The sequence below is a fragment of the Callorhinus ursinus genome, unplaced genomic scaffold (assembly GCF_003265705.2).
Source record: "Callorhinus ursinus isolate GAN/ISIS: 27379988/994484 unplaced genomic scaffold, GSC_fseal_2.0 scaffold12, whole genome shotgun sequence".
Taxonomy (NCBI): Eukaryota; Metazoa; Chordata; class Mammalia; order Carnivora; family Otariidae; genus Callorhinus; species Callorhinus ursinus.
Genome location: NW_027397074.1, coordinates 85,013,137 through 85,035,414, shown reverse-complemented (window position 1 = coordinate 85,035,414; position 22,278 = coordinate 85,013,137). Strand labels below are relative to the sequence as shown.

General features: G+C 53.8%; 2 protein-coding genes across 10 annotated transcripts in view; both read right to left on the bottom strand.

Annotated features, from left to right (window-relative positions):
* Positions 1-228: 228 nt before the first annotated feature.
* ATP6V0E2 (ATPase H+ transporting V0 subunit e2) lies at positions 229-6,934 on the bottom strand. Its single transcript, XM_025854924.2, has 4 exons — positions 6,713-6,934; positions 5,250-5,297; positions 2,632-2,746; positions 229-1,980 (listed from the first exon to the last, which is right to left on the bottom strand). The coding sequence occupies exons 1-3, from the start codon at positions 6,814-6,816 to the stop codon at positions 2,653-2,655; spliced, it is 246 nt and encodes an 81-aa protein (XP_025710709.1). The 5' UTR covers positions 6,817-6,934; the 3' UTR covers positions 229-1,980; positions 2,632-2,652.
* A 145-nt stretch (positions 6,935-7,079) lies between these two features.
* ZNF862 (zinc finger protein 862) overlaps positions 7,080-22,278 on the bottom strand; it is a 35,662-nt gene continuing 20,463 nt past the window's right edge. For all 9 annotated transcript variants that reach the window (XM_073899347.1, XM_025854865.2, XM_073899342.1 and 6 more), the window contains 3 exons: positions 14,749-14,853; positions 11,785-13,899; positions 7,080-10,189 (listed from right to left, as the gene is read on the bottom strand). In XM_073899347.1, the coding sequence (XP_073755448.1) occupies positions 10,014-10,189; positions 11,785-13,899; positions 14,749-14,853 (2,396 nt within the window). In that variant the 3' untranslated portion in view covers positions 7,080-10,013. The remainder of the gene's footprint in view (positions 10,190-11,784; positions 13,900-14,748; positions 14,854-22,278) is intronic.

The window sequence follows — 22,278 nt, the reverse complement described above, 5'->3', positions numbered from 1 at the left end:
CCAGGCCCCTGATGGTCTGGTCCCTCATTTGTCCCAGTGCCTCCTCCATGTGCCTCCCCACCCCTAAACCTCTTAAACTGCCACCCATGAACTTCACTGCCTGGCCCTGGAGGGCCAGTCCCTTCTGCTCATTCTGTTCCAGCCCCCTGCAGGAAGCTGGTCACTGACCCGGGGCCGGGGAGCAGGCAGACGGGCGTGCTCAGGTATTTAGGAATGAGGCAGGCCACGCTCTGGAGATCTGGGGGACCTGCTTTATTGCTCAGCCTCAGGAGCCCTGCACTCTGTATCCGGGGTACAGACGAGTGGTGGTCAGAGTTCCGCTTGAACAATCCCATGTCTTCCTTCTGCCAGGACTGCTTCTGGGCAGAACCCGGGACAGCTGTACCTTCTCCTTCAGGTCTCAGGAGAATATCATTTTCAGTGTCCACGATCCAGAGGTGCAGCTCCAAGCCTCCATCCCCACGCCCCTCTCCTGTGCCCCCCAACCCACCCACTGAGCATGTGGGAATTGGGTGGACAGAGGACCGGCAGCCAGCAAACTCGGCCTCAGCCAGGACTTGGCCACCACTCATGAGCCACTGGACGTGGATCAGGTTTTCAGGACAACCCATACTTGACATCCCAAGGAAAGGAGTCTGAAAGGGGGGGTGAGGTGGGATGTCAAAGGGAGGCCCAAATCAGAGCTCTGAATGACAGGCCAAGCCCAGAACCAAGAAATCTACATGGTAAGTATCGCAATTGACCACTGTTCCAAAGATAATGCCCACTAAATGGAATGTGAATCACATAAATACACTCAATAAATATTCAAGATTGGCGTCTTCCCCCGGGGAGGCAATGTGGTGGGGGTGGGAGGGCCGGGGGGGGGGGGGGGGGGGTGCCTGAGGTCTCAGCCTCAACTCCTCTGGGAGGAGGGCACGGGTGGGGGTCCTAGGTTCCTTCTGGTCTGGTGCCTGCACATTCTGCCTTCCAGGCCTTGTCAGGCTAGGTGCTCCTCTACCCTCACCATCCGAGGACAGAGCCCAGGCCACTCCAGGGCAGGCGGGTCTGGTGCTGGCCTCAGGGGCCAGGATGGGCCCAGAGGGCCACAGTGCCACCCAAACCTCACCCACACCTGTCTCTCTTCATCCTAACTCCAGGCGACCTAGCGGCTGCTACTGGGGGGGGGGGGGGGGGGGGGGGACTCTGAAATCCACCCCACTGCTGTCAAATGAAGGAATCCAGGCCTGGGGCTGTGCTCACCTTGAGCCTCCAGGCAGCAGGGAGCTCACCCACAGAGGAGGGACCAAGACAGGGGAGGAAGCTGGCACAGCATATTCTAAGGAGACACAGTTTTCTGAGCTAGCCCATTTAAGTGACTATAAAGAATCCTAAACGTACTGGCTTCAATCCCGACCCAGATCACTATGTCGCTTTTTGTGGGTGAATGTTTTTCCATTACTTTTGACTTTTACAGAAATTTCACATCTATATGCGTCCAAAAATTAAAGAATCCCAGGAGAGGCCTTTGTGACACCCCGATCGGGTCTCTCCATCTCACAGATGAGGAGGCCCACGGAGGCAGGGATGCTCCCCAGGGCCGCACAGCAGGACAGTGGCAGGGCTGGTGGGAACCAGCGGACTCCCCATCCGGGGCTTTCTCCCCGGTCCAGCCCGCCCCAGGCTTGGAGCATCCCAGGCTGGACACCCCTTGTCCCCAGGACACGCTGCCTCATTTGTAAAAGGCAAGTCCCACCCGTGTCAGCTCCCGGCCGGGGTCTACCTGGGAGAGGCAGGGGGAGTTTGAGGGCTGGTATCTCCTGTTCCAGCCTGACTCAGCTGCAGGCTTCCCGAGGCCCGGACCGGATGGAGAAGGCAGGAGCTGCCAGAGCCAGGCAGATCCTGGGGAAGCCATGCAGGGACCCAGATACAGCTGTGAGGGTGGGGACAAAGGGCTCATCAGGGAAAGGACAGCCAAAGTCACCCAGAGAGCTGGGGCACCTGAAAAACACATCACATGAACGGGTCACCTCCTTGCTGTGGAGCCCCCCCCCTCACCACCCCTTCTCACACCCTCCCTGGGGAACTTCCACGTCCCTGTCTCTACCCTGGCCTCTCAGCTCACTTCCGCTGTCCCTCTGTCCGATTACTGTCTCACGGCCCTGTGCCCCAGTGCCCCCTCCCTCAGAAAAGATGCTGCACCCCCGGCCACCGCCTCTGCAGCCCGCGAACCCACCACCGTGGCTCGGCCTGACCTGCTTCCCCTGAGCACCCGGGTCTTCCCTCAATCCCTGCTGCCCTGCATGGCACCAGGCAGGAAGAATATTAGGTGCTCTGCAACTTTTTCTTTTTTCCTTTTTTTGCCAAATAAATGAGTGCCTGAACCTAAACATGAACTCTTGGGGTGCCTGGGTGGCTCAGTCAGTTAAGCATCGGCCTTCCCAGAGTCCTGGGGTCGAGTCCCACATTGGGTTCCCTGCTTCTTCTTCTTCCTCTGCCTCTTCCCCACCCCCTGCCCCCCAGCTTGTGCTCTCTCTCTCAAATAAAAAACAGAATGAAATAAAATAAACATGAACTCTCATGACTGCCCTGCCTGGTCTCTTGCTACACAGCAGTCCCCTTTCCCACCCGCAGGGCCTGGGCCCTCAGTACCTGGGGCCGAAGTGCCAGTGGTTACTCCCACAGGAAGCGCACGTACCAGATGGTCTCGTTCTTCAGCTGCGGCCCGAAAAGGGGGTTCAGCTGAGCCAGGATCGTGATGAGCCAGCTGCCAGGGACAGCACAGTGAGGGTGAGCCAGGACACATGAGGAACCCCACCCTCCACACCCCCGCACACTGCCTCTGATCACACGGCCAACCCAGCAGACGGAGGGCCTGTGTGTGGGAGCAAAAGGCCCTGGGAAGCCACCCACACCCTAGCCAGCGCGCGAGCGTGGCCTTGGGGCTTGTGGGTTTGGGCTTATGTTTCGTTTGATGTTTTGTCGACGGATAAGACCCGAGTTGGGGCTGGGCTCTGGGATGAGAGAAGACAGCCTCCAGAGGTTATGCTGAAAGCGACTCCTGGCGGTGCCCTAGTACGTCTCTGGTCTAGGCCTCCCCCAGCCTGCACCTGGGAGCAGACAGGACAGATCCGACGGGAAGCACGTCAGAATCACCTACATTTAGGAGCAAGATGAAGGAACCACCTCCTGTGGAAGGCTGACGACCAGAGAGCCCCACTCTGAGGCCTGCTGGGGCCAGGACAGGAGCTGGTCAGGCCCGTGAGCTTTCCAGGGACTGTCGGCGGGCTGCACATCTGGGGGTGGGGGGTCGGGCCCCACTGGCATGACTGTGGGTGCCCACGGGAGCAGGCCCCCGAAGACTCTAGAGGGGCACGGCTTCACATGCCTGACAGGTCCCAGAGGGGCTCTACCCGGTGTCCTATCAGGAAGGCTCTAGCTGTTTCCCCTGAGTGCCCCCAAGCAGGCTGTCAGAAACCACAGCCTGCTTACCATCCGCATGGTCCCCGAGCTGATATTTTGTAAACATAATTTCTAGGCCTAGCATTCTCTTAAGCTGCCCCGCCTTGCCGCCTGCGTGCACCTGCTCTGCAGCCAGCCTCCCTTTCCCAGATGTCCAGACGGTGTCTGCAATTACGCACAGCCTGAGCATATGCCTGTTCCCAGCCACCACCCGCTCTGTCCCAGTCTCTGAGCCAGCAAACCCCGGCCCCTCCACGGCCCTCCCTGGGACCGATGAGGACATTCTACCAAGCCCTGAAGGACCAAGAAACAGCCTAACAGGCCTTAGAGACGCTCTGTGTGGGGAGAATTCTGAAAAACCATACACACTCATATATGTAAGCGGACATCTAAGAGTCATCATTATTTTTAACAAGTTTTATTTTTTTGTTGTTAATAGGAGGTAGAAAATCTTTAACATTAGACAAAGTGAAAGGAGAGAACCGGCTAACAGGAATAAATAGTTGGTGATCCAATTAGATAAAACAGGTTTTAACTACAAAACATACCCCAAATCTGAAAGCAATCACGTAAAAAATTCTTTAAGTGCGGGCCTTATGCTATGTATTTTGAAAAATTTGACAGTCTTGAGAAATATTCCAGTCACTGTTATTTCTCAATTTATTATTCCAGTTACTTTTAAAACAACCCATTACCTTTTAAAGAATCAGTAGCTCATCACCGTTACCTGTCCTATTTTTTTTTTTAAATTTTCCTGGATTATCAGTCTTCTCTTTTGTTTTTTTTAAAGATTTTATTTATTTATTTGTCAGAGAGAAAGAGAGAGAGGGAACACAAGCAGGGGGAGCGGGAGAGGGAGAAGCCGGCTTCCCGCCGAGCAGGGAGCCCGACGCGGGGCTCGATCCCGGGACTCCGGGATCACGGCCTGAGCCGAAGGCAGACGCCCAACGACTGAGCCACCCAGGCGCCCCTCACCTGTCCTATTTTGACTGTTCTGAATTCAGTACACCCCAACTGTGCCAAGCCTACCTCATAAAAAGAGTGTATGGGACCCAGGATGATGGGAAGCCATACAGGCTTCCCGAGGCTTGACTGATCACCAGAGAGCCTTCCCTAAGAACCAGAACTTGGGACTTATTCCCTGGTTTGGCAGGTAGGATGATTTAAACGTGGAGCAAGGTGACATAAAAGGACTCGGGGTGGAAGGAGGGGTGTCTTTTTCCCTAACGGGGGAGGTGCTATGGTGAATGGCCGTCTTAGGAAGAGAACATCTGGGCATTCGAGACCTGGAGGCTGACTCCCTCACCCGGCCCAGGTCCTTGGATCCCTTGGAACTCCTCTTCGCTATCCCCAGGGCCCCCTTCCCAAGTCTGAAGACTCCCGCCCATCTGGTGGTTCAAAACCGGCTGCATCACAGATGCCCGGGGCATGTATTAAAAAGATGAACTCCTAAGTGCAGACTTGAAAACTGTGATTGAGTGGGCCTAGGGCGTGGCCCTGAGAGCTGTGTTTTGCAGTCTCTCCAGGAGGGCCTGACGCCCAGACGGAGCTGGCTCACTGCATTCACTTCACTGCAGCCTATGGACGGGACAAAGCCTGTTCAGGTGGCACATTTGGAAGCAGACCCCAAAGTCCAGGATTTCCAGCCCACGGCTTTCTCTGCCGTCTGAAACTGCAGACGAGGCTGCAAACTCTCCTAGGCTTTAGAGACTCAGCCTTTCAAAAGTGGAATCTGTCACCACCAGGACAGAGGGGAGAGCAGGGCTGGGGAGAGGAGGGAAGATTGTGAGCCGGGGAGCAGTACTTACAAGAGGTAACAGCAGACTGCGGTGGCTACCAGCATGGTGATGATCACTCTGCAATGGAAGAGGCTGTCAGATCAGGATGGGTGGGACCAGCACCCTCGGAAGGCCTGGCCAGGGCCAGAGCTAAAGAGCTCCCGGTGTCGGCCCCTTTCCTGCTGGCCTTCCTGATGCCACCTGAACACAGGAGGCTGAGTTCTATTCAGGGTGAGAATTGTAAGATGGGAGATAAAAACTCTAAGGGTCACCTTAGGGGGAAGCCCACCTTGTCCACATCCAAGTCGTGTTACGAACTCCCTTCATCTCCCTTGTCCACACCCACTCTTTCCCCATCTTAATGCGGCACCACCACCAGCCCCAGCAGCATCTGCAGCAACCCACCATGGAGTGGTCTCTGGAGTGCAAACTTCACTGGGCAAACGGATGGAAAACAGAAGCTGGCAAGAGGCAAGGAGACCGTGAGCCACTTCTGAGGTGCGTGAGTCGTTGTAAAGGGAGCAAGGACTAGCTACCTGTGTCCACACGAAGTGGACTGGAGACAGAAGCTTAAAATGCAGCAGGAGAGACTTCAGTTAGACAGAACTCACCAGGGTTTGCAGAAGAGGTGAGACACTAAAATGGTTCACAAAGTAATGCCGTGGGACCCCCGCCCTGCAGATCTTGAAGAGCAGAGACCGCACCCATCCATCCAAGCAGCCTCCAGCCAAAGCTAAACCTAATCCAAACCAGGCCCCAGGGCCCCTGGCCTAAAGCACCTGAAAGTCAGTGCCAGAAAAATTACACTTGATCCATTCTTTGAACATTGCTAAGCTTCCTGGGCCAGTCCCGTGCTGGGCACTGGGGTCTACAGTGGTGAAGGAGACAATCTTCCACCTAGAGGAACTTGCAATCAAGAGGAGAGAGCACTTCGTAACTGAGGATAATAAGATGCAGACACTGCTAAATGGTGCAACAGATACAGAAATCTGCTAGGGGCCCTTCAAAAAACAGTAACACCGGCTAAAAATTATTCAATACAGAATACGTGCCATGCGCTATAAGAGTCTTACAAGCATAAACCTCGGGTAGCCCTCACGGCAGCCTTAAAAGGCAGGTATCAGCCTCATCCACATTTTACCTATGAAGAAAGTGAGGCCTGAAGGGGTAGCATTCGCTCAAGGTCACTGCTGGTGAGGGGGGGGGACAAACCGCATCAGGCGCGGCTCACGGCCTCTAGCTTCGCTGGCTGGAGGGGGAAAAGGGGAAGGCCCCTTAACTGCCTCCGGTGTCAGTCGGCTCTCCCACCTTTCCAAAGCACCACCGGCTCTGCCCTTTGGCCCCGACCGCCTGCCTGTTGGCGAGCCGAACGCGGCGGGTGCAGACAGGCAGGAGTGCGGCGCCGGGCGCGCCTCGGCCCAGGGCTCACTGCACTGCTCGCCGCCGCCCGGGGAGGGGTCCGCAGGGAGGCCAGGCCCGCGCGCCATCCTTACCCGCGGTTGGGTCCTTTCGGCACGAACCAGGGCCCGGCGATGCCGATGAGGCCCCAGAACGTGGTGAAGATAATGACCGGGAGGGCGAACGAATGAGCCGTCATGGCCGAGAGCGGGGTGCCCAGGCTGGGGCGCAGGGCCGAACAGCAGACTCCCGGGCGCGCGGGGTCCCGGCCGGGCAGTGGGCGCCGAGCATGCGCAGCAGGACCGGGAGGCCCCCGGGAGCGCGCACAGTCGCCCCTGCGCAGGCGCGAGCGCGTCACTCCGGCGGGGGCGGGCTTGCCGAGCCGCCCGGTTTAGTTAGCTTCGATCAGCTTTTGATAAGCTTTGACCCGCGGGACTTAACAGGACCGAGGCATGTGCCGAAATAAACTCTGCTTTATTCAGGTAGCAAAAGGTTGAGAATCAAACATGGTTTTTTAAACCTCATTTGCACCTCTTTGAAACCAGAAGAGGAGAGGACATCCCCTTGCCAATCACCCTGAGTAACCTTGGCTGACAGACACCTGCACGCGGCAATTGGCCAATCTTCACACCGTCTTGCCAAATACTTAGCACCCTAGGAACTCCACGTGGCCTTGGGAGAGAAGCAAAGGTCTAGAGTAGGTTATACTGTCGAAGATGTCTGGCGAGGACAGGGGGGTGAGGTCGCTCCCTCCCGCCTGGTCTCTATGGCTACTGGAATCAAACCATCGGTTATAATGCCGGTTAAAACTCAGAACGTCAGACCCTGTGGGCAGCAGTTATGGGGTGTGGGTAGAGATGGGCGGAGTGCCAGGATCAGAACGTGGAGATGCTACGAAGATTACAGGAAGGAAAGGGGAGCGGAGGCGTAGCTAGGACTCTGGCCAAAGGCTTGCTCCTTCTATTCCCCGTGCCCTTCAGCTTTCTTCCTTGTGAGGCAAAAATAGGACGGCTCTCCAACACGGGTATCTCCAGGCCCTGGATTTGAAGCGCAGCGAGTGTCTTGAAACAAAACAAAGAGCTCGGGTTGGGTAACAGTCTCCGGTAAGGGTGCTCACCACGTGTCAGCCCTGGGTCCTGCACAGAAAGGTGGGTAGTTGTCTTTGCCATTAGCTAGCATGCCTGCGCCCCCATGAGAAATGTGGATAGTGCAAACCTCTACGATAAACAGCATTTTCGGTCACCCCCTCCAAGGGGCCCAACCTTCCCAAAAGCTGGCAATGGAGGCTTCCTCAGTACATGGATGTGGCGGCCGGGTGCTTCCCTACCTGGCCTCCACCTCCATGCCGAGAGCAACACAGGGAATTGTGTGTGTGGAACTCACACACAACACTGCTTCAGGGACTGGCCTCATGCTCTGAGGATTCTTAAAGAATGGGAGGGGCCATGGGGAGGAGGCTTGCCAGAAAGTCACCTCAATTTGGAATCTAGGAATAGGGTGGGGCTGACAGCCCCCACTTCGAAGGGTCTTACTCTCTTCCATCCCACCAATTCACACCCACAACACCTAGCTTCAGGCAGACTCCTGAACTCCCACAGAATCTTCTATGAATGGGGGAGGGAGGCCCGGGCTCCCATCTCCACGGTATGGCCAGAGCTGTAGCTGCAAGGGCCCACGGTATACCTCAGACCCTAGACCATGGGGCTGGGAGAGAGACATTTCCACAGGCTAAATACAAGGCAGAGAGTGAGAGCGAATTCCTGGCCCACAGCTAAAGAAAACAGGAAGGCGATGGCGTTAAGGCTAAGTGCTAAGGGTGGGTGGTGGGAAGGGAGAGTCAGAAACCTCAGGAACCAGGGGGACAGTGGATCCCAGCACCACCCTAGGACTGGGAGGAGAACAGACTGCTGGTTAAGGGCCAGACAACTTGTACTTACAGCACAGGGCAGGGACCCCAGATGCGAGGCCGGGACGCACCATTTCCTGCCTGTCTGAAACTCGAAAGGCAGGGGGGCAAACAATCCGTGGTTAGGAAGGCAGGACCTAGGCCCCACATCATCCCCACCAGATAAGCAGCCTAGGAACCTGCCAAAATGAAACTGCCCTGGAGGGGAAAGTGCTTTACTTCCGGAAGGCCGGAGAGATGGGGTGGGGGTCCTAAAGTTTGAGTGGGCCCACAAGGCTCCTGGAGGATCCTGCGGACAATGGCCCATCCTTAAGCCCTGGTCCCGCGGATCTGATCGGCACGTATGGGGGGAGCATATTTAACAAGCACCCCTAGTGATTCCCAGGCTGGGTCCCAGAGCAAAATCGAGAAGAGCGGCACTTTGGGAGCACCTCTTCCCATAGTAAGGACGTTGGTAGCAAGAGACAAGGACAAGGGCTGAAGGCAGCTGAGCCCACTCTGTGCCGCCCGAGGTCTGTCTTTCAGGGAGCTGGGGACGCTGTCCGTCCTGGGGCAGACCAGGAGCCAGCAGGCACTTGAATTCTCTGCTGCCACGTCATGGGGCGGGAAATCGAGGCCCCGAGAAGAGGAAGGGATTAATGATGGTTGAACCTCTGCCTGCAGCAGAGCTGGGGCCGGATCACAAGCCTCCCCGGGGCCAGCTCGGACGTGTCCGCTCCTCAGGAAGCCAGGCTCACGTCCAACACTGGTGCAGGTCACACAGAAGGGCTGCCACCGGTGAGAGGCAGCAGGCTCCCTCCCGTAAAGCCTTTCCTCCATGGTCCTGGGGCTGTAGGAGGAGGACCTCTTGAGTGCTTTGTGCGGAGGGTTTTGCTTGCCTCATCCTAAGGGAGGCCCTGGGAGGAGGTAGAGAAATTCTCTGCTGTGAGTCTCCCGTTTGGAGGGGAGGCTTCCCTGCATCTGCCATGGAGCCAGGACGACCGATCCCAGAGCCAGGCCAGTTGTCCCAGAGCCTGGTCACCCTCCGCCCCTCCCCAGGTGCCTCCTCTATGCCACTGCAGCTCCCCAACCATCCGCGGGGGCTGGGATGCCCCCTTAAGCCCCTCCCCCCAACAGTCTCTCCCACTTCAGAGAAGTCCTCTTGCTCCCAGAACATGGGGTGAAATCTTTCCTGATAGGATCATTTCCTGAAGCACCTTAAAGATGAATTTGACATCGGAACCTTTCGGCCCATTTCAGTGCTGTGAGGTCACCGCTACTTAGAGAGGGGCCTTGGTGAACAGGCTTGTGCTCCTGATTACCCTGCCTCTCCGGGAGGTGGGCTTAACTATCTTGTCACTGCCCCCTTCTGGTGTTTAGAGTCCCCCCAAACGAAGATTCTAGGGTAGCCTAGGTTCTGCAGAGAGCCTGTCACCATGATTCCAAGGGGCAGGGCAGCAGCGGGTCTCCAAGGTGATCCCTAGGAATCCTGCTCCTACGGGAGCTCTCTGTCAGGACAGCTCAGGGGCCTCTTGGCTGGCATGGGGGTACAGGAGTCTGTCGGGAGGGTCCATGATGCAGTCCTTCAGGACCTCCACTGGCTCCCTGTAGGATGGAATGGGTGGCTTTCGGGTCACAGCCTCCTCCATACAGAGCGCCCCCATCTTCTCCTTCCTGAGCCCTGCTCCTTGTGTGAGAGGAAAGAGAACCCACAATTACACCGAGGGGAAAACAGATTGGATGACGATCCCCTTCCCAAGCCCAACTGCACCCCAAGGTATGCTCGGTGAGGAAGGCATGCAGAACAGGCTGGAGACGGGACAGGGGCTGCTCTGGGCAGGCCAGATCTAGTATTGCTCTGGTCATCTCTCGCCCTCGGGCGCAGGTTTCACCTGGGCACCTTCTGTGAATGGGGGAGGGAGGCCCGGGCTCCCATCTCCATGGTGTGGCCAGAGCTCTGCCCTCCAGGGGACACATGGCAATGCCTGGAGACACTTTTGATAGCGACAGCTGGGTGAGTCCTATGGGGACCCAGTGAGTACGTAAGGGGTGCCGGTCAGGGATGCTCAAGATCCTACCACATATAGGCCGGCCCTCACAGTGAGGAATGATCCGACCTTCAGTGTCAACGGTGCTGAGGTTGAGAACCCTGCCCGGGAAAGAGGACCTTATCGTATCAAATTGGGTGGTGTCCTCTATTTGCTTCAGATGTACCCGCCCCACTGTCCCAATGAGAACATACCTGAGAGTGTCTTTCTCCTTCACCCCCACAGGGCTGGATGTGGGGAGCAGCTCACGCAGCAAATGCGTGGGTGAAGGATGCACTGCCTGGGTCCCCCCCCTCGGCCCTCCCTGTCTCTTCTCTCCACTTCGACCCCAGGCCCCTCCCCTTGCCCAGCAACAGGATAGGGGCCACTCTACTTCCTATGGAGCCTCTGTCAATCCTGAGACCCAGTCCACTGCTGACCACAGACCAGGCGGTAACCCACGAGAGCACAAGTGCTGGAAGGAGACCAGCAATAAGAAGGTGTCAAGGAAGAAGCTTCACTGCTGTCACTGGGAAGTAAAACAAGACCAGCCTGGAGAACTTCTTTGGTTTTCAGTGACTACTTGAAAAGAGGAAAATGTCTTGCCTAAGACTCGGTAACGCACCTGCCATGTAACATAACTTCCCCTCCAGCCCGGTCCCCACTCCAGCCCTCCAGCCTAGTGCTCCGAGGGGACTGTGAGGCTGTGCTTCTCACAGACGCCTCCCCACCCGGCATGCCCCAACCCTCTCCTCCACCTAGCACCTTCTTCACGGCTACTCTGACCTGCACTGACTTCTTCCCTCCCGAAAGAGTCTACCCAGCCCCTCAGAGAATGTGCCGTCACTGCCCTAGCTTGTCCGGTGCTCTGGTTACTTCCAGTAGTGGGCTGGACCTTTCCAGAATGCCACTGGCATCACGTGCCAGATGCTGTGCCCTCTTCTGAAGAAAAACCAAAGCACAATGAGGTGAACTGGCCCGAGGTCAGCAGAGCCAGAATTTGAGCCTGGGGCAGACTGGCTCTGAAAATCCGTGCTCTAGCACTATGCCCCGCTGCCTGCAGTGTGTGTGTGTCCCGCCTGCCTCACTGGATCAGAAGCTCTTTGAGGGTACGTGTCACATCTCGAGGACCCACTGGGGATACCTGAGACCAAGCCTCTGGTGATGGCTGCCATTGCCAGGCTCTCCCAGACTTCAAGGCCAGCATGGGATCGGGAAGGTAAGACTGCCCGGGGACTCCGTCACGTGTACTTACGTGCCTGGGCACGGGGCGGCCCTTGGGCACACGCGTAGACGTGGCTGAACCGCCGGCCCGAGGAGGTCAGGTACCAGTGCTGGATGGCAGGCTGGGGGTCGTACTCCGTGACTGCCACCCCGTTCACCGCTGTCATCATGAGCATGTTGATCACCTCGTTGGAGAGTTTGGTCCTCTCATCAGTCCTGATCCGGTTCATGGCACTGAAGCCCCGCTCACAGCAGGAGGCGGAGACGGGCACGCACACCACTACCGCCACGAGCCTGCTCAGCAGCGGGAAGCGGTAGTGCTGGGCCAGGGTGTTCTTACACAGCATGGAGAACGGGAGGTTCCTGCCCATGGCTTTCAGGCCCAGCCACTCCTCCAGGAGCGCCTCCTCGCTGTATCCTGCAGGGAGGGAGAGCTCAAAGTATCTGGCCAGGGCAAGAATATCCTCATTCCCAAAACTGGCCAGTTCCATCCCACTTGGCCAGGCCGTGGTGTCAAACACCTCCATGTTCTTGAGCTGTGGGGGCCGGGCCATGTCAAACCTCTGCTGGAGGTACTCGATCCCAGTCAGGATCATCCTTTCCCGGTCCACCTGGAAGCGCTGTTCCGCCATCTCCATTCTGTCCAGGAAGATGCCGTGGAGCCGCCCATCCCGGAAGCCGGCATTGAACTCTTCCTCTTTGGGCCCCGCCTGGTGACGGAGGGTCTCCAGGGCTACGTAGGCCCGTCCCAGCGTGGAGTTCACCTCTGTAATCAGCACGATCTCCTTCTGGCACACCTCGGACAGAGGCCTGTAGATGCTCAGGAAGTCCAAAAGGAAGTGGCAGAACTTGACGAAATGGAAGCTCTTCATCAGCTTCAGCATGCCTTTGGCCCTGTGCCCAGTCTGGCCCCCAGCCTCCGCCACGCCCTGGAGGTGCCGGGCCAGGGCAGGCCAGCTCACGATGAGCGCATTCAGTGTGCGCCTCTTGCTGGCCACCCACCTGATGGCATTCAGGTCCTTGAGGCGGATGATCTCCTGCTCCAGGGGAGCTGCGCCTTCCTGCAGCTCATTCAGCCTTTTGTTTGAGGACTGATAGAACTTGAAGACCGTTCGAATGTGCCGGTCACACTTCTTCACCAGATCGATGCCCCCACATGCGTCTACCACAGCTAGGTGCAGCCGGTGAGCAACACAGTGGACGGGCAGCAGCTGGGGGATGACCTCTTGGAACTTTTCCACGAGGCCTCCTCTGCAGCTCAGCGTGGTGGAGCCATCGGTTCCCAGGCCCACCACCCAACCGGGCTTCCGGAAGGGGATGTCCAGTTCATCCAGGGCAGAGATGATAGTCTCAAAGTAGCCATCCACCGTCTCACTGTAGAGAGGGGCCAAGGTGATGTAGGACTCTTTCACATCTATCCCCTTAAAGTAGCGGAGGTAAATCCCCACACAGGACTGGTCCGAGGCGTCTGTGGAGCTGTCCAGCAACACGCTCACGCAAGGGGAGTTCCGGACATCCTCGAGGATCTCCTTCTTCAGGGTCTCAGAGATGTACTTGATGAACTGAGTGCATGCGGTGCGATTTCGGTACTTGCCCAAAATCATGGTCCCGGTGCTTTGGAGGAGTTGCAAGATCTTCTCAAAGTCATTCAGAGGCCTCGAGTGGTACGCAATGGAGTAGGCGGCGTTGAAGAAGTGTTCCATGTTCGCCATCAGGTCGCTGGAGATCTCTGGGACCAGGGCAGCCGGAGGGGCATCTTCCTTGATTTCAACAGTGTTGACACAGAGCTTGTGTGCTTTGCTAACCTCATGGTATTTTAAAGTCTCCACTTTAAAAGGCCCCGTGTAACCTCGGACTAACCGGGACGATTTGTCGTGGAGATTCGGTCTTTCTTTGCAAGCTGAGCAGAAGAGCTTGGTCTCCTTTGGGTCAACTACTAACCATGGGAACTGCCCAAACCATGACCTCTGAATGGAACGGGGTCTGTAAGTCCTCTTGATTTTCCTAGGGCCATCTATTTCGACTTCCCAAAGGCTGGAATTGCAGTAGGAGCTACAGGTCTCCAGAGAAGTTGCTGGAGGCACTGCAGATTCTACAGCCAAGGCTTGTGTGTCTGCCTCTCTTATGGCCACCATCTTCTTCTTCCCTTTGGAGCAAATAAAAATGAGCTCGGTTTTGCTGCCTAGAACTCTGCAGTCTCCCATCAGTTAAGACATCCCAATTTACTGAGTATCCCATATGAAAAGCAGAGTTGACTGTGATCCACCTTTCTAGAGATCATTAGTGACTTCTCTTTAAACCCTTTCCCATTATTATCTGTGCAAGTTAGCTTGCTCCCGAAGAGATGTGTGCTAATCCTTGTGGGCTCTTTAGCCAGCCTCCCGGTCGCTAGCCACACAGCTACCCCGAGATCATTGGACATCAGCCGCTAATAAGCTTAACCAGCCACCTTGGCTATAGATGCTATTGGATAAACAGGTGACTTCAATCCTCTTTCGAGGCAGCACAAAGAAATGAGGTTAAACATCTGCAAGTCTTCCTATGAGCCTTAGAAAGAAGGGGAGGTCGAGCAGTCTACACAGTAGCCTTGAGCCAGTAAGCCCCTGAGATACACAAAACAGCGAGCTCGCCCGGACCAGTGGTGCTGCCGCTGGAAACCGGAAGAGGAGGGAAGAAGGGCGGCTCACAGGCCCTTGGGTCACACAGCTCCTCACAACCAGGGCCTCCCGCACACACCCCCATCAGCTCCGCCACGGGTCCCGCTAGCACTTCTGCTCATCAAAGGGCCTCCTTTGTCCCATACTGTCCCTGTTTCCCTCTTTGACACTCAGAGGGCAGAGTTCGTTTCTTACTCCTCTTTGTCCAGCAGAGCCTGACACGAGGCCCAGTGCGCAACAGCAGCAGGACAGGGGCGGCCAAACGGACACCAGATGACTTGCCATGGCCACACGGGCCCCGGGATGTGCCCTTCAGAACTCGGTAGGGCAAGACTCACCTGGAGGACGACCTTTCCCCCACTTTGGCCCGTTTGGGTCCTTGATCCAGGGTGCAGCTCGACGTTCCAGTTTTGAGATCAAGTCTGGTTTGGCAGCAGCAGGCCCTATTGCAGGGACGGAGAGTAAAACTGAGGTCACTGCTATGGAATCAAGTCAGGTAGCCTGCCCGAAGCTATCTGTGGAAACTGAAGTGTTCAGTTCAGCCTCTGAGTCTCTGTCTCTCTATAAAGTCTATGCAGCCAGGGCCACGACGAAAACACTCCCATCTTGTGTACCAGTCTATTCCTAAAACCCAAGAGGCAGTCGGGGTCAGGTGCACCCCTTAGCCAGGATAAATCACGCCCTTAGCCCCGTGGGCCAGCCACGGGAGCCAGGGGCCAGCTGAGCGCGTCTGGAGGGAGGTGGACGTTGCGGGGGCGGGCACGGGGTGCAGTAGGCGCAGAGGGCAGGGATGATGAAGAGGGCCACGCGAGACGGGGAAGACCGCCGCCGGCCAGCACTCTGCTGTGCCCGTGCTCCCAGAGCCACCACGGCTAGCCGCGGGGCAGGTGCCTTACTGCATGGGTTGTTTTCAGGGGCACCTGAAAGTCCCCTTAAAAATGTCCACCAGCTGCCGTGAAACCTGAAATCCGACTAGAAGAGATTCGTGCCTTTGGGTTAAGCACTGACCTTTATTTAAGATATGAATATTCTCAGGGGTATGAAAAGAAATTGCTTTCTTGATTTAAAATAAAACCCATTAATATCCACTTACATGCCTTGGTATGCGTGTGAATGTGTGCATAAACTTTCTGTGGAGGGACACAGGAACAGCTTCTCGGGCCATAGTCATTACGGTCGCCCTGCATCTCTTGGATCACTTGAATACATGTATATATTTATATTTGTTATATGTGTGTGTGTGCATCCGTATATCTACTACTAATAAAAATATAATTAAATACATTGCTAAAGTGTGGTAGACTGAACACACACCCTTCTTAAAACATCTCTAAGATGAGGACAAAGGAGTAACAGTAGCAACATTAATAATACAAAGAAATGTTAATACACTTTTGGAAGAAGGAAAGGAGATAAGAGAGCAGAACAAACAGAGCCGAACAGCAAATGCTGACAAAGGGGGCAGGAAGGAGAAAGCAGTGCGTTTGACTGCAGAATCCCCCAAAGACCCCGGGACTGGAGGCGGCAGAAGGTGGTGGGTAAGGAACAGGTGGGAAGGGTGGGCACCTAGTCTGCAGAGACCACTCCAGCCCGGGGCCTCCCACCCATTCCAGGAAACCCGAGAACGCTGCCACCCTCGCCCACCCTCACCCGAGGAGGAGAATGGAGATTTAGTTCTCGGAAAAACTGAACTGAAAGGTTCCAGACCCGGGGAGAGTGGGGGATACCGGAAGAAGAAGGCAAAGGGCCGCAGTGATGAAGAGTCTGTGTTCTGAAAGGTGCGCTACTCAGCTCCAAGGACACAGGCTGGGCTGCTGGGGTGAGTCTTCTGTGGAGAAACAGAATTGCCCCTCCCCATCCCCTCCTGCCCCAAAGGCCCACGGGACACTGACTTCTGCAGCTCTTCAGTGAGACCGGCAGAGAAAGCTTGACAAGCCCCAGCCACCGTGCAGGGCTGCCTGCCAGGTTTCTCAAGGCTTTACTCTTAAACCTGAATGAACCGCAGGATATTTATTTAAGACAAGCCTCTAACACGAAACCAGTAGGAAAAGGGATTGGAGGAACTACAGAAACTGCAGGGAACAAAGCAGAACTTAAAAAAAACTGTTATTCATGTTCCCAGAGAGAAAAGTCGTGAGAGTCATCTGCAAAAGGAGCAACAGGGGCTTTGAGAGTAAAAATAAGAGAGACGAGGGGTATCTGGGTAGCTCAATCGGTTAGGCTTCTGCCTCTTTGTTTTGGCTCAGGTTGTGATCTCGGGGTCATGGGATCGAGTCCCCTGTGGGGCTCGGCGCTCAGCACAGAGTCTGCTGGAGGTTATTTCCCTCTCCCTTTTCCTCTGCTCCTCCCCCAGCATGCACTCTCTCTGTCAAATAAAGAAATAAAATCTTTTTGAAAAATATGATAGAAATGAAAACATGCAACAGACTTCTTAGAAAATAAACCTGAGAAAATCTCCAAGAAAGTAGAACAAAAAAGACGCAGAAAATTGAAGAAGAAGAAGAAGAAAATAAAATAGAACCAGAGGCTCAATTTAGGAAGTCCAATATATAACTAACAGGACTTTCTTGAAGAAAGAAAATAGAAAATCGATAGGAAGAAATTGTACAAGAACATTGCCCCAAACTGGAAAACGTTGAGTTTTCGCATGGAAGGGAACGGTGTCCAGACACCCAGGATGAGAAGTGAAAAATCACTGATACTATTAAACACTTCAGAACACTGCACTAGATCTTAAAACCTTTCAGAGTAGGAAAAATGGGCTGTGTTCAAAGATTTAGTTTTAAAAAGGCATTTAGACTTCTCCTCAGCACCAGTAATACCTAAAGGCAATGCTTTCAAAATACTGAGGAAAACTCTTTCCAACCTAGAACTCTATGCCCAACCAAGCTTCTAAGGACCGAGTAAGGCATGTTCTCCCACGTGCCCTTTCTTGGGAAGTTCCTGGAAGATGAGCTCCAACGAAATGAAGATATAAACCTGGAAGAAGAGATAGAGCCAGGGAACAGGAGTGGGACAAAGGAAAGTGTGAGACCACTAAGTAACAGCCGAAATAACAGCCAGTTTAGACAGAGCAGGAGGATGGAAGGCCTGATAATGGACGTCCCCAGAAAAAGAGTGAAATTGGTCTGTCATGGGATGCCTGATCACGGGGAAAAGACTCTTCAGAGGTGGGCGCCTGGGTGGCTCAGTCATTAAGCATCTGCCTTCAGCTCAGGTCATGATCCCGGGGTCCTGGGATCGAGCCCCACATCGGGCTCCCTGCTCAGCGGGAAGCCTGCTTCTCCCTCTCCCACTCCCCCTGCTTGTGTTCCCTCTCTCGCTGGGTCTCTCTCTGTCAGATAAATAAATAAAATCTTTAAAAAGAAAAAAAAGGCTCTTCAGAGGAGTTTTATAATTCCCTGGGAGAGTTAGAGAAGAATCAATGAGAGGACAGAAAACTAGCAAAATAAAAAATAAGAAAATATTTCAATTCCAGGGAGGAAATATCCTACAACAAAGGAAAATCATCATAATATGCCACTTTGATCAGAAATAAGTAATACATAATCATAAGTAGGCAAACAATTTACATTGAATTAATCAAGAAAGTGTGATGTACTTGTTCTGAGAGGGTGGAGGGACGGAGTAGGGGCCCGGGGTGACGGAAGAGGGCTGGATCTTCATCTTCCACGGTAGGAATCAAGAGAGAATATCCATGTAAAATCGACAGATCAGGAATAGCAATAGAAATATGCAACAGGATATTAAAGTGTGAGTCTGCCTGCCTGTTTTGGCGCAAGGTCCAAAAAGATAGGAGCCAACTGTCCCCCACCCCAAAACTAGACCGAGGCCTGACTTGGAAAGGAGGGTGGCCGAAACACGGGGCTGTGACCCTAGCCCTCGGCAAGAAGAAGGAGTCACAGTGCTGGAAGTGAAGAGGTCAGGAAGCTGGATATTAGAGATGTTTCTGCAAAGAGATGTCAAGTGTACTGTGAGCCCCCCCCACTACCACGGGGGGGGGGTGCTGTGGGCGCTTCCCCCTGACCTTAAGCCTAATAGGAATGACATCCTGACCTTTATCCTCTGGGATATGGGGCTCCTCATGAATCCAGGCCTGCAGAAGACTAAAGGCAGAATCTGACAGATGGGCTCCTTCGTGGCGGCCATGTCGGGGACAGCCTACATTCCCAGGGTCTGTTGGAGCAAAGGATATGTTTTCCGTGGTCCAGACATGGCCCCCGAGGGAAAGAGAAGCCTGGGGCCACTTCGAGGGACTCTGCCCCTGGCTGTTGGCAGCCCAAGAACGAGCGCAGACGGGGCTGACTGCCACAGCAGACGGTCACTGGTGTAGGGGAGACTGCAGCGAGTGACGGCAGCGGCGCAGAGAACCCACAAACTCACCCAGAGAGTCAGCTTGCCCCGATCGCAGCCACAGATGGACGCCAGGTCAGACCCCTGTCGTACCTCTCCTCCCCACTCACCCGCCACGGTTCCCACCCAGGACACAGCAGACGTCGTGGGACTAGCTGGGGGGCGGAGGAGGAGGAGAAGCCCCTCCTTCCTACCATGACATTCCAGATTCCACACCCGGGCCAGGCTGAGCTGGGAGAGGTGAGAAACTTTAGCTTTAGCTGAAGTCTGGATTTTTGACTACTACACAAAGACTACACTTTTCTTTCCTAATTTAGGGGGAGGGTGTACATTTTTGTAGCATTTAAAACGTATTAAAAAGTTCCAATAATAATACAAAGAACTCCAATCATTTACATTTTGTCCCATTTGCTGCATCATGCTCATGCTTTCATGTGCCCTCCCCCTCCACCCTTTGTCTCCTCTATGTATGTGTATGAATAATATATAAATAATATAGATGCAACATTTTTCTGAACCGTTGAGAGGAAAATGTTTTCATACCCCCTTCATCCCTAAATATTTCTGCATGTATCACTCAAGGAAAAGGACATTCTCAGGGCGCCTGGGTGGCTCAGTTAGTTGGGTGTCTGACTTTGGCTCAGGTCATGATCTCCAGGTCCTAGGATCGAGCTCCACGTCGGGTTCCCAGCTCAGCGGGGAGCCTGCTTCTCCCTTTCCCTCTGCTGCTCCCCCTGAATGTGCCCTCTCTGTCTGTCTCTCTCTCTCTCAAATGAATAAAAAATCAATAAGAAAGAAAAGAAAAAGAAAAAAGACATTCTTTCTCTCCTGGGGTAGGCAGAACTCTAACATGAGCTCCCATGACCCCGGCCCCTCCTCATCCCTGCTCCTTGCAGTCTGGGTAGAACCTGTGACCTGACACCACACCCATGATTATGTGACGTTACGTGGCTATCTGGGTGACTTCACCCGACCACATCAGCCCTTTAAAAGCAGAGCCAGTCGGATCTCCAAAGCGCCAGCAGGATTCGACGCACGGCTGCTGGCCGGAGAATGGAGAAGGCCGTGTGGAGGGGACGTGAGAGCAGCCTGTAGGAGCTGAGAATGATGCCTGGTGGGAAGCCAGCAAGCAAACGGGGACCTCAGTCCTACAACCGAAAGGAACTGAATTCTGCCAATGACTTGAATGCGGCTGGCAGCGATTCTTCCCAGAGCCTCCCGGCAAGAGGCCAGTCTGATGGACACCCTGACTTTGGCCACGTGAGACCCTAAGCAGAGAACCCAGCTGAGCCCATCTGGACTTCTGACCTCTAGAACTACAAGATAAGAAAAAAGTTAAAATTTTAGCCACTGGATTTGTGAGAATTTATTGTGTGACAACTGATTTCACCTGCTAAAGAGAAACCAGAATGGAGGCCACAGTTTGAATAGAGCCCCAGACCAGACACTCATAAACACGCCATCAAATCTTAAACTGCCCTCATTTCACCTTCATGGGATGCTGGCCTTAAACAAAACTTAAACTTTCTTCATGACAGTGTAACCTGACCACAGTTCCAAGCCAATTGGCTACACGCACGAAAACTTACACAGGGCTACTACCCTAAAAAGAATCTAAATTTCTAGTAACCAATCACAATTAAAAAAAGAAAAAAAACCCAAAGTACTCCCTCCTTCTTATTTTATAAACTGAGCTTTAAATGCCGAGAGCCAAGCTCTTAACCACCTTGGGTTTGAAGTCTCCCTGTTCGTGAACAGCCACTTTCTTGCTCAATACGGTATTCGTACCAAGTAAAGCTCCCTGAATTTTCTCTTGACAACCCAAAGGGTGAGGGGAAAAAAGCTGCACAGAACTGATCCAAACAGGTAGTGACGGGAAAGAATAAAGCTGTCTTCTGATTGCATCCTGTCATTTTTGGTCTAAGTCTTGTTAGAACGACGTAGATAAAAAAAAGTAATTATGAAGAAATATTTGTAAATAACTGGAAACACACAGGAGACTGAATATCCCCAAATCTGTGCACCTCATTTATATCTTCCTTGGGGCTCGGCCACCCCTGCCTGCCCCACCACCACCACACTGGCCCCAGGAATTGTGCACCCCAACTGGACTTCCTGGAAGCTGTGGCTAAAATGTTGCCCCAAACCTTTTCTTTTTGTCCCCTTCAGAACGAGTGAGACAGAGGGAAATTTCAAACAGATTTTTCTAAGTCTTAGTAATGGAAAAATGGCAAAGGGGACCTAACTGTAGCAAGTGTACACACACACACACACACACACACACACACGTATCCCATGAAGTCCATAAAAATGGTTTGGCTTACAAACACAGACTTCCAGCCCTTCCGGGTTAATGCCATCCCAAGGCTGGCAGGCCATACCCGTGAACCACTGGGAGACAGCTGGCACCCTGCCTTGGTTCTCTCCTAGCTCCTGCAGCGCCCCCACTTGGGGGCCATCACATCCGGCCCACCATGCAGCTGTGGCCTCCTACACAGCATTTGAACTCCTGCTCATCTCTCACTGAGGGCCCACCCACTCAGTTTTGGTTTCTACCTAGAGGCGTGACTTCTGGCCCCAGCTCTGTGACGTCTAGCTGTAGTTAATGACCTCACCTGTAGAAAAGGCACTGCCCACCTGAAGTGCATGACCTGCCACTTAGCATGTAATGACACTTTTACTAATAAAAACAAGGGATTCCACAAAGTCCTTATACTGGCATGTCTACTTTTGTTACTGACAAATATTAGTTTCTTAACAATGGAATCTAACTGAGTCTTCTTTCTGGGGGAAAGCAAGAGACGTCATCAAATATGACCAAAGTCTGAAACCAGAATTTAAAGTATGGAAAGAGTGGCGTCTGGATGGCTCAGTCGGTTAAGCGTCTGCCTTCAGCTCCGGTCATAATCCCCGAATCCTGGGATCAAGTCCCTGCTGAGCAGGGAGCCTGCTTCTCCCTCTGCCCCTCACCCTGTCTCTCTCTCACTCTCTCTGTCTCTCAAATAAATAAATAAAATTACTAAAAAAAAATAAAGTACAGAAATAAAAGAATGGTCAGAAACTCTGTAGAATGATAAAGTAAATAGCTCTAAATAAACAAGTCTACATAAGAAAAGGCTGAAATAGGAAAGTGTTAAAAACATCCTGCTGTAAATTCTGCTGCTTTCCAGTTCTCCGTTGCTCCTAAGAGGCGAATGATTAGAGACTGTGAGGCCAGAGCAGCTGGCCCCGGGCAGCCGAGCTTGTCCATCTCCTTTGAGTGAGAGCCCAGGCTCTCCCACCACCCGTCCTTCTGCCCCCCCACAGGGCAGTGGGAAGGTGAAGGCACTGTGAGGAGAGCTGCCAAAGATGGCTGGACACGGGGAAGAATACTTCAGGAAGTCTCTCAGCCCTGTGCTGAAGTTCGAGACTTAGAAACAAACCCCTCTGTCCAGAGGGATGTGTAGTGAGCAAGAATCAAAGCAAAGGTGTGCTATGAATGGGAGAGACTGACTCTGGAAGCCCCTTGAACAGTT

What these genes read in the sequence shown, in the direction of transcription:
- ATP6V0E2 (XM_025854924.2), bottom strand. Translation starts at nt 6,816, where the DNA reads ATGACGGCTCATTCGTTCGCCCTCCCGGTCATTATCTTCACCACGTTC. An exon ending in CCGAAAGGACCCAACCGCGG is followed by an intron (nt 5,298 to 6,712) that starts GTAAGGATGGCG and finishes CTTCCATTGCAG; the next exon opens with AGTGATCATCACCATGCTGG. An exon ending in GCAGTCTGCTGTTACCTCTT is followed by an intron (nt 2,747 to 5,249) that starts GTAAGTACTGCT and finishes TGTCCCTGGCAG; the next exon opens with CTGGCTCATCACGATCCTGG.